The 13,744-nt window shown below is 50.0% G+C and overlaps 2 protein-coding genes and 1 pseudogene across 2 annotated transcripts in view; 2 read left to right on the plus strand and 1 right to left on the minus strand.

Moving 5' to 3' along the window:
- Nucleotides 1-13,744, plus strand: part of LOC128782904 (zinc finger protein 271-like) — a 510,341-nt pseudogene that overhangs the window by 305,923 nt on the left and 190,674 nt on the right.
- The window catches only part of LOC128782918 (zinc finger protein 436-like), a 153,641-nt gene that overhangs the window by 25,384 nt on the left and 114,513 nt on the right, over nucleotides 1-13,744 (minus strand). The window lies entirely within an intron of this gene.
- On the plus strand, nucleotides 7,601-8,611 carry LOC128782940 (olfactory receptor 6M1-like). Its single transcript, XM_053933507.1, has one exon. The coding sequence runs from the start codon at nucleotides 7,607-7,609 to the stop codon at nucleotides 8,585-8,587; it is 981 nt and encodes a 326-aa protein (XP_053789482.1). The 5' UTR covers nucleotides 7,601-7,606; the 3' UTR covers nucleotides 8,588-8,611.

The following is a 13,744-nucleotide window of genomic DNA, read 5'->3' on the forward strand; positions in this document are numbered from 1 at the left end:
GTCTCAGAGGTCTGGTTGGATTTTAGCGTCCTTCAGAGCTGCTCTCCAGCCCTCAGTTCTCCTCGCTGCTGAGTTCCCACTCCCTTTTCCTCGTCCTTCCAGCAGGATGAGCTCTGTGAATCCCCTTGAGCCTCCCCACTCTTCCCAGCCCATGCACCCACCTCAGATAGGCTGAAGCTGCAGCTTCTCTGTCTCCTCTGGCACACCAGTCCAGTCCCCTGTGCGGGGAGCCCCCGCCCCAGAGCACAGCACTCAGCAGTACAGTCCAGGCTGGAGCAGTTGCCCTGCAGCCCTGGCTTGGCTCTTGGTGGCAAGGGAATGCTCCCTGTTTGCAGCTGTCCCTGCAGGATGGCCCCAGGGCAGAGCCCAGCCGGGCTCCCACTGCAGCCCTGAAGCTTGGGGCAGACAGGGGTCCCAGAGCTGAGGTTCATGGGGAGCACCCGCAGCTGTGCCTGGCACTCTGTTGCCGTGTGTCACAGTGCAGGCTGGCTTGTGCTGGGTGAATGGACCAGCCCCTGCTTTGACTGACAGGGGCCTCGCCCATCACATCTCTCCCAAGGCTGCAGGCATTTCACAGGCCAGAATCTGAAGGGGTGCAGAGATCAGACCAGTGAAATTATCCAGACTGGCTTTTTCAAAGGCCCCTTAGAAGGAAGGCCTTGAGCACAAACGCTCTCTGTTTGCCCCATGAACATCGGGCTGAGTTGTCTCTTTGGCTCCAACCCACTTTCCTCCCCGAGCCAACGTTACCCACTGCCTCCCACATCCCCCCTGTGCCTTCCCACTGCCTTGTCCTGTCAGGGCTTCCACAGCCCCTCATCCCTTGGTGGCCCCATCCCCTCAGGGTCTCCCCCAGCCCGGCCAACCTGCCCGGCAGCAGCGCCACAGCCCCACAGGAGCTCCCGAGGAGCCCCATCCAGAGGCACCTCGGAGCCCTCAGCAATGCAGCCAGCAACACACGGGCAGGAGGACACAGATGGCCGTTCCTGCCTGGGACAGGGCTTGTGGCCGTCTCCAGGCACCGGTCTCACGGGGATCCCTGGAACTCCGGCCCCTGCCCACCGGCTCTGTTGGCAGCACAAAGGCTTCAGCAGAACCACCAAAGGCCAAGGGCCCTCTGGCCATTTTCCCTGCAAGCCTGCACGTGTGGGCAGCTTGCTAAGCCCAGGCACCCTTTTCTCCCTCTTCCCCTATACCCTGCAGAGCCTGGGCAGCAAAAGAAAGATCCTGGGAGTCTGTCTATTACAACACATCCTATATTTCTATGCTAAAGAAAAGTGAAAAGAAGGAAGGAGAAATGAAGAAATGAAGAAGAAATGAAGAAATGAAGAAATGAAACATTCCTGCTGGCTCCGGTGGCCACAGCAGACAGAGCCTCTGGGATCAGCACTCTGCAGAGCTCCAGCAGCGCAGCCAGCCGAGCCCCAACAGACGAGTCACTTCCTGTGTTTCCATGTCACACATGGTAACTGCCTGGAGAAAATCTGCCAGTGTCACACTCTCCTTTCCATGGCACAGTGCTCTCAATACCGTGCATGGACAGACTGCCCACAGGGCTCCTTTAAGGATGCTTTGCTATGGAGCAAAAGAGACAACAGTTCAGCTTCTCATCTTGGGACCACAGTCCCCCCCATTTTCCCCTGGGGCCAAGGATCCAGGAACAGAGATCATCTTCTTCCTGAAGACAGAGGGCACCACCATTCTCTCTTTAGCTTTCCTCTCTTCTTGCTATTCGTGTGCTGGTGGTTGCTGAAGCAGGTCTCCTTGGGTCACCACTGCATCCCCCTAAAATGCAGTCTCTATTGCAGGAGAATTTGCTTTAGTCTATGGCTAACAAGAAAAGTCCAGCTAAAAGCTACTCCATCATCTCCTCCCACCTCAAAATTTCTTTTTCTAACATATCATGTCCTAGACTGTCTCTCTTCTACTACAAATTGAGGAGGAGTAATATTTTACAAAGCCCTCATTTCCCAGTAAAGGGTTAAAAGTTCAGACTCCCTAGACAGCTGAAATCTCTGCCCAGCATTCTCCACTCCAACACTGAGCATCATCCCCCCTCTTTCTCCTTCTCCTCTTTCCAGGTGCCATCAAGCTCTCTGTCTCTCTCCCTCTACAAGGGAAAGACAAAAGCATCTCTGTTTCTCTCCACCCTTCTGTCTGCAAAAGCCAGCTCAGTTCCAAACCTTCAGTCCCCTCAGCTTACTTAAACAAAACCACATAGCTTCCCCTCCCCCACCCAGCCCATAGCTAAGCAAGAGAGAGTCTGCACTCTCTAACCAGAAGGAAAGAGAGAGCTCCCCTAGAAGTTCTTACTTTTAACCCTCTGTGTTCTCAAAAGAGTCTCCATACTTTCAGTAGTCACTGCAAGTACCAATATCCAAACCTGACCACTAATTAGTTCCAACCAACTTACTGAAAAAAAAAATTCACTTCCGTATCAAACCACAAAAAGAACCAAGGAGACCATTGTGACATCCTGGAACCTCGTGGAACCAAGGCTCCATTGTTCCCGTCCAGAACCAAGGAGACCATTGTGACATCACGGAACCTCGTGGAACCAAGGCTCCATGGTTACAGTCCAGAAACAAGGAGACCATTGTGACATCCTGGAACCTCGTGGAACCAAGGCTCCATGGTTACAGTCCAGAAACAAGGAGACCATTGGGACAGTGCAGAACCTTGTGGGACCAAGATTCCATTTCTATGCAGTGAAGCTTCATGGAACCAAGGAACCAGTGTGACACAGCAGGGCTGCATGGAACCAATGGTCCATAGAGATACTGTGGATCCAAGGAGACCATGGTGATGCTGTGGAACCTCATGGAACCAAGGGGCCATTGTGACACAGCAGAATCTCTTGGAATCAAGGCAACCAGCTTAGGCTATGGAACCTCATGGAGCCAAGGGGCCATTGTGACATTGTGGGGCCTCATTGGAACAAAGGACATGGTTGATAGGACAGAAGCTCCTGGAAACTATGGGACATTGTGACACTGCAGAGCCTCATGGAACCAAGAAGACCCCTGTGACACTGAGAACCTTATGGAACCAAGCAGCCATTTTCACCCTACAGAACCAAGGAGACCATTGCTGACAGAACAAAACCTCATGGAACTGAGGGGCTGCTGTTATACAGCGAGGCCTCGTGGAACCAAGGGGCCGTTGTGACACTGTGGGGCCCCATGGAACCAAATATTCATGGTGACACAGCGGGGCTGCTTGTAACCAATTGTCCATCGTGATACTGCAGATCCAAGAGAGCGGGTGACACAATGGCAGTTCATGGAACCAAGGGGCTGCTGTGACACACCAAGGCCTCGTGGAACCAAGGAGAGCATTGTGGCAGTGCAGAACCAAGGAGGCCATTTTGAGAGTACAGAACCAAGGGTCCATTGTTATACAGCAGGGCCTGATGGAACCAAGGGGCCATTGTGAAACTGTGGGGCATAATGGAGTCAAGGACAGCACTGATACTGAAATGTGCTGGATAGAAACCTTCTCACACAGTTCTGAGTATTTGAAAGTAGATATTCTTTATTACATACAGCATGGCAGTCATTTGGCTAATCCTACATCCATTTGAGTGCAGTGAGCATCGAGTGAAGAAGTTTTTGCAGACACACTGATTACATATTCATGAGCTACCCCAACTTCCTTTGACTTTATTTGACATAGTTGCACCCCTTATCAGAAGTCTTTATGTGGTTCTTTGGGGTTTGTCTCCAACATCCAGTGTCCTTTTTAGATGGCTGTTCCTCAACTCCTGCTTTTGAGTAAGGGCAATATCATTGTTTTGCATAACTTCTGCTTTGTCAGCCTTGCAGAGCAGAGCTGGCATCATGCTTGTGCTTTGCATGAGTTACATCCTTTATCTGTTTCTCCAAGGTTGTGCTGCTCTGTTCTACTACCCTCATCAAGTCCCCCCTTTTCTTGAGACTCAGTTCCTTATGGGCACCGGTCTCTCAATATCTCTATTTTGTTTTATAGTGTAGGGCACTATAACACTAAATCCATACAGCAATTATTGTGGTGACCATTATAAACAGATGTTTTAGCCAAACCCAGCTGGGTAACCATGAAGGAAATTTGGTCCAGATTTCTTTAAATCCCCAGGAGGTTTCATCTTGAGCTGTGCATTGAAAAATTTTTAAACTATAACACTCTGTCCCAAAGTCAGTTCTTTAGCTTTCTGGATGAAGAGAAGAACAGCTGCTACTGCCCTCAGACAGCCCAGCAGCTCTGGCTGACATTGTCTGGTTGCTGTGAAAAGTAGGCACAGCCCTGCTCCAGTCCCCAGGAACTGTGACAGCACTCCCCGTGCTGGGTTTTGTCTTTCACATGGAAAAAGCAGATCCAATGGGTCCATGGGGTCTGAGACCCCCAAAGCAGGGCCCGCATGAGGGCTCGCTGGAGCTGTGAAAAGGCAGCCCATGCCACACCAGTCCAGACTATAAAGCCCTGCTGAGCTGCCTGAGCTCACACAGAGGCTTTAGCAGCAGCCCATAATTGCTGATGCACAGCTGACATCATCCCACACCCCGAGAAATGCCTGTGACACTCTCATTGTTCATGCCTGTGGGACTTGCCAGATTGCTTCTTTTCCTTCCTGTCCCAACCTCCTTTGCCCCTGGAGGATTTTGAATCCCAGGTAGGGTTCTGTGCTCTGGACTGTTTGTACTCTGTATCCACTTAGTCCCAGAAAATTCCACAATGCCACAGTCTGATCCCTGAACTGCTGCTGAGTTTCAGTTTCAGAGATGAATGCCATCTCCAGACTGGAACAAGACTCCAAAGAGGGTTCTGATGTTTCCATTCCTCCAGTTCTTTTTCCACTTGGTTTCCATATATCACGGGGGTATTTTTAAACTCCTGTGGTAGAACTGGCCAAGTCAGCCGGGCTCTTCTCACTGTGTTTGGACTGTCCCATTCAGAAGTAAATAGTTCTTGACTTTCACTACTCCAAGAGATACAGAAAAAGCCACTTTCAAATTCTACACTGTCAACCATTTCAATTTTTCACTCTAGGTTGTTAGCAAGGTACAAGGATTTGCTACGGACGGGTGTATATCTTCTACTGTCTCATTTATGGCTCTAGGATCCTGTACCAGCCACTAATCCTCTCCATTTGCCTTCTTAACTGCAAAATAAGGCTATTAAATTTGGATTCATATTCCTTCAACAGGCCTTATTTTATAAATTTTTCTTTTATAAATCTAATCTTCCTTTTCTTTTATAAATCTATCCAAGGGATAATAACCCCTTACAACTTTCTTTTCTCAAAGGGTATTGCTTCTGCCTTACTGGTCCTGCTCAGGGTTTCAATTTGTTTCTCACAGGCTCTGCTTTTCTGGGTCACTGGGGCACCTCTCCAGTCCAGACTACCAGATTTACTGCATCCTCAAGTGATACAGATGGCAGATGGATCACATCTGAAGATTGGAGTGCAAAAACAGAGGCTTCCACATCATTAGATTTTGGAGTAATAACCTGCATTTTGCCATTTTAATCTTGATTTTAGCATTCAGGTTTTCCAATAAATTGTCCAAGGAGAGGCTTAAGTAAATTGAGTAGATACAAAAACTGGGGAGTCACCCATTGTTTTCCTAATTTAAAATCAATGGGCTGGAAAAATGGCTGAGTTTCATGATTCCCTGTTGCACCAATGGTTGTTATAGAATCATTACTCAAGTTTCCTTTTACTGTATTTAGCACAGAGCAACCAGCTCCTGTAGCCACTAAAAATCCTAACTCCTCATTGACCTCCTCATTGTCCCAGCTTAGCTGTGACCGGATGTTCTGCTGGGAAAGAATCCTCTGGTCCCCCGCAGTGACCATCGGTGATGGCCACGAGAGGGGAGTTTCGTGTTGTACCTGCGGACAGTCCCTTTTCAAACCCCTCTCTTTCTTACAGTGTGCACATTGATTAACAGCAAGTCTCTTTTCTTCCTTCCTCTGCTCTTCTTTGATGAGCCCTCAGGGGAAAGATTGACTGAATTGTGGAATAACTCACTTTGGAAGAGTGTCCTTTGCAACAGAGCCTTCAACTGCATCAAATGTGGCTTCACTTACAGCTGTTCCGATTGCTTCTGATAATCTGCCTGCCCTGTGGTCTCTGGAGTGTGGAAGCATCCTATGGAATTGGAATTTGCTCAGTTTTACTCAGCTGTGCGGCAGAAGCTGCTACAGGGGGGTCTCTGAAGCAGTCAGAGCCTCCACCCAGGGTGGGGATCACTGCATTTATGCACAAGAATCGGCCTGGGCACAGCAGGATCTGCTCATCTCTAGGGCTGCCCCGAGTCCCCTCCTGGAGAGCTCCCAACCATTTCAGTCCCACAGTTAATTTTGAAGGTGACTCATTTTTGCTCATTTTAGAGTTGGTTCATTTTGAGGGCTCTTGACTGAACTCAGTCACTTGGTTTCAAGTTGATGGCCTGTCTCAGACCAGGCTCTCCTCTGCTCTGGGTGGACAATGAGATGGGAGAGCCCTTGGGCCACGCAGGGGACCGATGACTTCAGTGCTCTGGTTGCACATGAACAGAGCTTTGTTTCACTGCTTCAGACCCTCCCTCTCCTCTTCTCCCTGGCATTTTAAATAATCCTATTTTCAAAGTCATCTGCTCTGCTCTTCTCCATGTTGAAAAGCAAATCAAAAAACCTGAAAAGGAGAACACCAGTCTTTATTGCATATATTTTTCTCATACATCTTTACTTAGCTGTGTGTTTTGGTTTCAAAACAGAGTAACTTAATTACTTAATTAATCAGGGATTTGAGACTTGAAAAGTGAGTTTCATCTACTCCCCTGCAGGCGCCCAGGAGAATTTGTTTTCTCGAGGCTCCCTCTGTAGCCAGTGGAGACAAGAGAACATTTGGAGGCTGGGTGCTCCCAACTGGCACATAAAACAAAAATTACAAATCTCTTCCTGGCACTTTTCCCTTGCTCTGCACAGGTTCATTTTGGTGCAGACAGGGGACAGCTCAGATTGTGACACTCTGTGTGGATCCATAATAAATTCCAGTCCTCATTTAGAGTACTAAAAATCCAAGTTCTACTTGGTCCCTATTCTGCCCTCCCCATTCCTTTCCTGAAGAGACAGAGAGGAAAAAGCTGTGGAAGAAAGCAGAGGGTTGCAAAAGAGATACTTGGGATTGCTTCTTTTGGAAGCAACAGTTCCTCAGGGACTCCTGGTCCAAAGGCAAGTACTGAAAAGTAGAAACAAGGAAGTTCAATGCACAGATTTGGTGTAATTTCAGCGTTTAGTGTTTGTGCTGTAGATGAGAGGTGTTTGGCGCATGGGTGTGACAGATGTTTGCAGTAGGTCTGAGTGAGCTGGGAATTTCCCAGGAATGGGGGAAAATAGCCAATAGCTCCTTAGAATCCTCTGTTCTAGTGAAAGAATTCTTTGGGAGTGTTTGGAAAAGGTAGAAAGAACACAATAAAATCTCTGAGGTCTCTACCTGAAATGGGAAAGAGAACAATCAGGGTGTGGGAATTGTTTGAAGCACAATCTCTGTGCTCTATAGCAAGAGTGCAGGAAAAGAAAGCAGCAGAGAAGGAAGGATAGAAATGTTTGCCCAGACTGTGAAATGATCCCACTTGGTTTTGCCATGTTCCTGTCTCAGCAGGATGAGCTGGAATTCAGCATGGGACCAGAAAATGAAACAGCAGTTACTGAGTTCATCCTAGAGGGTTTCCCAGAGCTTGATCCGAGACTGCAGGTATTTTTCTCTCGGCTCCTTCTGCTCATGTACCTGACAACAGTGATGGGGAATGCAACCATCATTTTCCTCGTGTGTGTGGATCACCAGCTGCAAACCCCCATGTACTTTTTCATCAGCAACCTGGCCTTCCTGGAGATCTGCTTTACATCCTCCACAAGCATCAAATTGTTTGTGATGCTGAGCTCTGGTCAGAACACTCTCTCACGAAGCAGCTGCTTTGCCCAAAACTATTTCTATTTTGCCCTGGGCTGCACAGAGTTCATCCTGCTCGTTGTCATGTCCTCTGACCGCTATGTTGCCATCTGCCAACCTTTGCTCCATGCTGCCATCATGAAGCCTCAGCTCTGTGTCCACCTGGTTGTTGCTCCTTGGGTCCTCGGCTTTGCCCTGCTGAGCTACCGGCTGTTCTTCCTCTCGGAGCTGTCTTTCTGTGGCTCCAAGATCCCCCATTTCCTTTGTGACAACTCCCCCTTGTTCAGACTGTCCTGCTCTGACACCAGCCTGCTTTGGAAAATAGACTCTGTCTTCTTACCGTGTGTCGTGCTGGGTTCCTTATGTTTGACTCTGGCATTTTACACCTGCATCCTTTCCTGTGTTCTGCATCTTCCAGCAGCCTCTGGGAGGAAGAAAGCTTTGACTACGTGTTCTTCCCATCTCATCACCTTCTCCATTGCCTATGGGAGCTGCATTGCTCTCTACACGTGTCCTGCAGAAGATGTTTCCTTGAGGACCAACAGAATTGTAGCTCTGCTCAACACAGTCCTGTACCCATTCTTAAATCCATTCATCTACAGCCTTCGGAACAAATCTGTGATCCTGGCCCTGAACAAATCCATTGCCAGGGCAAGAACAAAGCTTTTCCCCTAACCATGGTGCATTTCTGGAAAGCCATCCCAAGAATCTGATGCCATCTGTTGCACAATACCAGTGCCTGTGAGTGCAGCCTCCAAACAGGGCTGCCTCAGGAGACTGATGCTCCTGCAGGCTTGTGTCAGGTTAAGAGATAAGAGACTCATCTGCACACCCAGACAGGGCACCAACAATGGCAGGAGGAGAAACTCAGTTCTTTCTCTGCCCTGGCTGCTCCCAGGCCCATCACTGGAGAGCCCCCAGCTCATTAAGAGCCCATCTCCAAAACAGAGAAGAGCTCAGCAGAACAGTGGCAAGTGGCAATCCAAATTACAGCTCCTGAGCAATGGACACCTTGTCCCAGCTCCTTTCCTGGGACAGCCATCAGCCCTCATGTCCACGTTTGAAACCCCAAAGTCACTGAGAGCAGGTCACCATTTGGACTAAGGGGATTGCTGCCCTGGCGTGTAGGACACGTTTTGGGATGAAGGAGGAGGAGGAGCAGTTGTGGATAGCACAGGACTTGTGGGAAGGTGAGGGGAGGACCCCAACCAGAGCAGTCTGTCCTGTCTTCTCATTAAACTTGAATTCTCCCCCTGTGTGAGCAAATCTCTGTTCTGCCTGAGCATGGGAGCCTGGGGGTGTGAGGGCAGCAGTTGGGGGAGGGCACCAAAGAGCCCACCTGCCAACGGTGCTGGCCACGGAGTGACCGGAGGGACTGGACTTAGGGGTCTGGGGGTGTGGGGTGTGTCTGGTCTGCACCAGCACCTGGAATGGGGCTGTGGGCTCAGGGCTCAGATGCCCAAATGCCTCAGCTGTGAGACTGGAATCCAGGGGAAGCTGCTGAGCAGACGAGTGTCCGAGCACAGCTGTGCAGGGATCCGTGCACAGGTATGACTATGGAATGGGACAGACTGGACCAGGACAGTCCCGCTGGGAATGATCTGTAGTTCAGACCAGAATGAGGGTCTGGTCCAACTGCCCGACCCCTCCAGGGTCACCAAAAGTTAAAGCAGGCATTAGGGCACTGTCCAAATGCCTCTTAAACACGGACAGGCTTGGGGCATCAGCCACCTCTCCAGGGAGCCTGTTCCAGTGCTTGACCACCCTCTCAGTAAAGAAACCCTTTCTCCTGTCCAGTCTAAACCATCCTGGTACAGCTTTGAACCCTTCTCAGATGTTCCAACACTGTTCTTTTTTGAGAAGATATGACTACAGCATTCTGTGACTAATATTGATCCAGGGTCTTTCCTAACGAGGTCTGGCCTGCTCAGAGAAGCTGTGCCTTGAGATGTGACCCAGTGGGGACAACTTTGCTCCACATTCCCCAAGCCCATCCTGTCTCTCCTCATTCACCTGGGACCTGCTTTGCTCAGAGAAGTGGCTGTGCACAGCCAAAGAGGGGTTTTCTTCTTCTTTTTCAAGCAATATAAAACTCCTGAGTTTCCCCACTGAAAACAGACACCCTCCTCCAAGGTTGTGCCAAGCCCGAGGTGCCTCCAAGGTGGTTCCCCTTCCCCAAGGCAGAACCATGCAAGGAATGATTTAGACACACAGGAATTTCTGCAATAAACACAAATGCAGAGTTGGCTCAGGGCAGAATTTGACCAGCTCCTGGAGGCCAGAGCAGCTTGGAACTCCAAAGCACCCAGTGGGTTGTTGGGAGGTGTGGGAGTGACCCAAGAGTGAGGGAAGGGAAGTGCAGAGAGCCCTGGAAGTGCTTCTGTGCAGACAGGCTGTGGGGAAGGGCACTGCAGAGCTGCCCTGGGCCAGCTCTGAGGGTGGATCATCATGCCAACCTGCCCTGGGCCATTGCAAGGGGCTGTGGCCATGGTCACTGCACTGACCCCACGGTGCCAGCACATTGCTCAGGGCTGCTGTCAGTGCCCAGAGCCAGAGGGGATCCCGTGCTGGGGCCTTGTGCCACGGCCACCTGCCCTGTGCCGCGCTGGCCGCTCAGGCGCCGCGGAACCAGCAGCAAAGGGCAGTGCCAGGGCCAAAGGCCAGGTCAGCCAGACAGAAAGGGGCCATGCTGGGCACTGTTTCCATGGCAGCCCTCACTGGGGGTGACACCTGGGTCACCTGTGCTGGCACTTGCCATGGAAACCCCTGGCAGGCACTGATGGCACAGACACTGGCACTCAGACACTGCTGGGCCGGGTGCTGAGCACAGGGCTGAGCACACAGAGATGGTTTTGTTCTTGCTGAGCTCCCCCTGAGCCAAGGCCTGTCCTGCCCCTCGTCCGGCCACGCTGGGGAGGGGCTGGGGCTGTGGGGAGCTTGGCAGGGGACACAGCCAGCACAGGTGACCCCAACTGAGCCCGGGGATACCCCAGACCATCGGACATCCTGCTCTGTGTATAAAGTGGGGGAACAAGGAGGAAGGGGGGACATTTGGAGTGAGGGTTTTTGTCTTCCCAGGTAACACTTGGCAGGATGGGGCCATGTTTCACCAGAGAGCAGGGTCAGCAACAAAGACACAGACACCAACCTAAGAAATTGTGTCATTTATATCATGCAAAACAGCAAAGAATCACAAAAGGATAAGCTCAGCAAAGCACATTGTCATTACCAAAGTATTACCAAAGGAGCAGCTCAGCAATGCACCCACCCATCACTACCCAAGATTGCCTGCAGTGATTAAGAAAGATCCAGCCCCAGTCACCCTCAGGCTTTGCCATCCCCCAGATCCAACCTCTCTGTGAGAGGGCCCAGCTTTTACACTGTTAAACAAACAAGCTGACATCACTGCTAGTGTGGGAACTTGTGGTTTCATTCTCCCGTTTGCTTTCTCCCAAAGCCTGGCCAGGACTCAAGGAGGAACCAAGGGAGGTGACTTTGATCCTACAGCCCCAAACAAAGCCAGATGGGGCCTTGTCCTGCTTCTGAATACAGGAAGAAAAATACGCCTTTCAGAAATGAACAGATACATAGATCCTATTGCTAATAAGACTTTGTTAATGAGTGGACACAAATATAGCATTTGGTTTGAAGGTTCATGTGGAGCTCAACTTTGGCCCAGGGCCTGTTCTTCAGGCCTCAGTCAGGGCCTGGTGCTCAGGCCTTGGAACTTCAATCAGTGCTTTGATCTATAGAGGAGGTACAAGGTTCATAACAACTCTTTGGATAACAGAGCTTAGATTTAGGTGTTATGCATAAAGGCAGTGCCTCTTCTTCTTCAATTAAGTGCTGTTCAAGTTCATTACTCAGAGCTATCATTTGATTCCTTTTAAAACATGCCTAGTTAGATGCTATTCTCTCTTCTTTATCAAATGCCCCTTTTTTTCTTGAGACTGTGTCTCTTTTTAGACAAGTCTCCATTTCCAGCATGAAGTGTCACAACAACTCGAAGACAGAATCATAACACACCAAGTGCTCACACTGCAAGGATCACAGTGACTGCATGAATTCATTTCACAGCAGCCTCCAATTTAGAAGCCAATCCCACCATGAAGAATTTTCTTCTTGCTGCCACTCTTCTGCTGATTGTTCTATTGAGGTGATTCCTGATTGTTGGACCTCAAACCCAGCACTTATAGACATTCCTGCAACATTCCTGTCCCATGGTAGCACAGGTTCCTCCTTGGCCAGCAAGCAGATAGTCCAAGGCCATGCAGTTCTGTAGAGCCCCATTCGTGTTTGTTGGAGCTCACGGGATGTGCTCTCGGATATTTTCACAGGAGCATCTGATATTTCTTCTAATAGTTGATTTAGCTCATTCATGCAAACTCCACAGGACGAGGCAGTGCACGTGGGGCACAGGGTGAACCAGATCCTTTTGCTTTCTGAAACCCACGGCACTCCTTGGGGGGAAAGTGTTCTCTTGGCGCCAGCTCTTCCTGGTGGTTGTTGCTGAAGGACCCTTGTAAGAGCCCATCTGAAGCCCCTCATTTTCCATTCTGCCTTCCGATTGCCACGAGAAAGAATCCCTTCCTCCACTGCAGTTCCGGCTTAGAACAGGACACAGTGCAGGTGCAACCACTGAACCGTCACGCTGGCTGTTCCGAACAAGGCCTGGCAAGAACTTGGCAAGGACTTGGCAAAGACCTGACATGGACCCAGCACGGGACCGCCTGATGCGCGGCCTGCTTCTAATCTCCGTTCTTAAGCCAAATGAACTTTTGGGGTGACTCCTGTGGTCCTTCATTGAAGACCCCTCATCTGCCTCGTTACCACTGTGACAAACAAAGAATGAGAACCCTCCTCGCAAGGACTGAGACTGAGACCCCTGCTATAGGGAGGAGGGGAAATTGGTGGTCTGACCACTAATGACATGACCTGTTTCCCTTCAGTAATTTTAATGGACTTATTCTTCATTGTATTCGTCTTGCTTTGGTGGTTTCTGTGGACTCACCTGTTCCCTCGGGGCGATTACAATGGACTTTCATTGTTACACTTGCTCCCCCCCTCTTTCCTCTGTGGACTATAATTGGACCCCCGAGTCGACCAGAACTTCGGAGACTCCCCCGACACGACAGACGGATCCCCATCGTCCGGACCACTGAGGATCTCGCCTGTGCTGGTAGCTATTCCCATACCCCTCTTCTCTCTCTCTATCCTTTTATCTACTTTCTGATCCCCACTATCGCATTTACTGTTTTGGCCCCTAATAAAGGTGCATTTGTTGTGATTAACTGACAGTCCCTTGTTGTTTGCCTTTTTGCACTTTTGGGATCGGTGAAAAGAACCATCACGACACCCCGCAATAAGCGGATCGTGACAACCCTAAATGGTGGCCCTGCAGCTGGGAGTGGTGTGACACTGACACTGACCAGCTCCAGCACTCTGAGGTCTACTGGCATTGGGAGTGATGGTAAAGCAGAGAAATCCTCTCACACTGTGGCCTCTAGAACTAGAACAGGGTTTGGTTCCTCCGGAAGGGAAATCCTAGTGAATCCTGTCAAACTGATCCTTGTATCCCTGTGTTCCACAGCAGTTTTCTGTAACTGTCCCTGCTCTGACTCCATTACCAGGTAGAGCCCATGGACAGAGTCCTGGCCACCCCACAGGGTGGGCCCTCCAAGGGAACCCCATTCCTCCCAACTGCAGCTGAGAACACACCCAGCCATCAGTGACATTGAGTACTTTGGCTACTTTGAGCTTTAAATTTTCAAAACAGTTTCCATGACTAATCCTTGGTGAACCTCTAGAGGTGTTTGTGGCAAAGATTCTGGC

The sequence above is a fragment of the Vidua chalybeata genome (genome assembly GCF_026979565.1).
Source record: "Vidua chalybeata isolate OUT-0048 chromosome W unlocalized genomic scaffold, bVidCha1 merged haplotype SUPER_W_unloc_5, whole genome shotgun sequence".
NCBI lineage: Eukaryota > Metazoa > Chordata > Aves > Passeriformes > Viduidae > Vidua > Vidua chalybeata.

Coding starts and splice junctions, on each gene's coding strand:
- LOC128782940 (XM_053933507.1), top strand. CDS start 7,607: ATGTTCCTGTCTCAGCAGGATGAGCTGGAATTCAGCATGGGACCAGAA.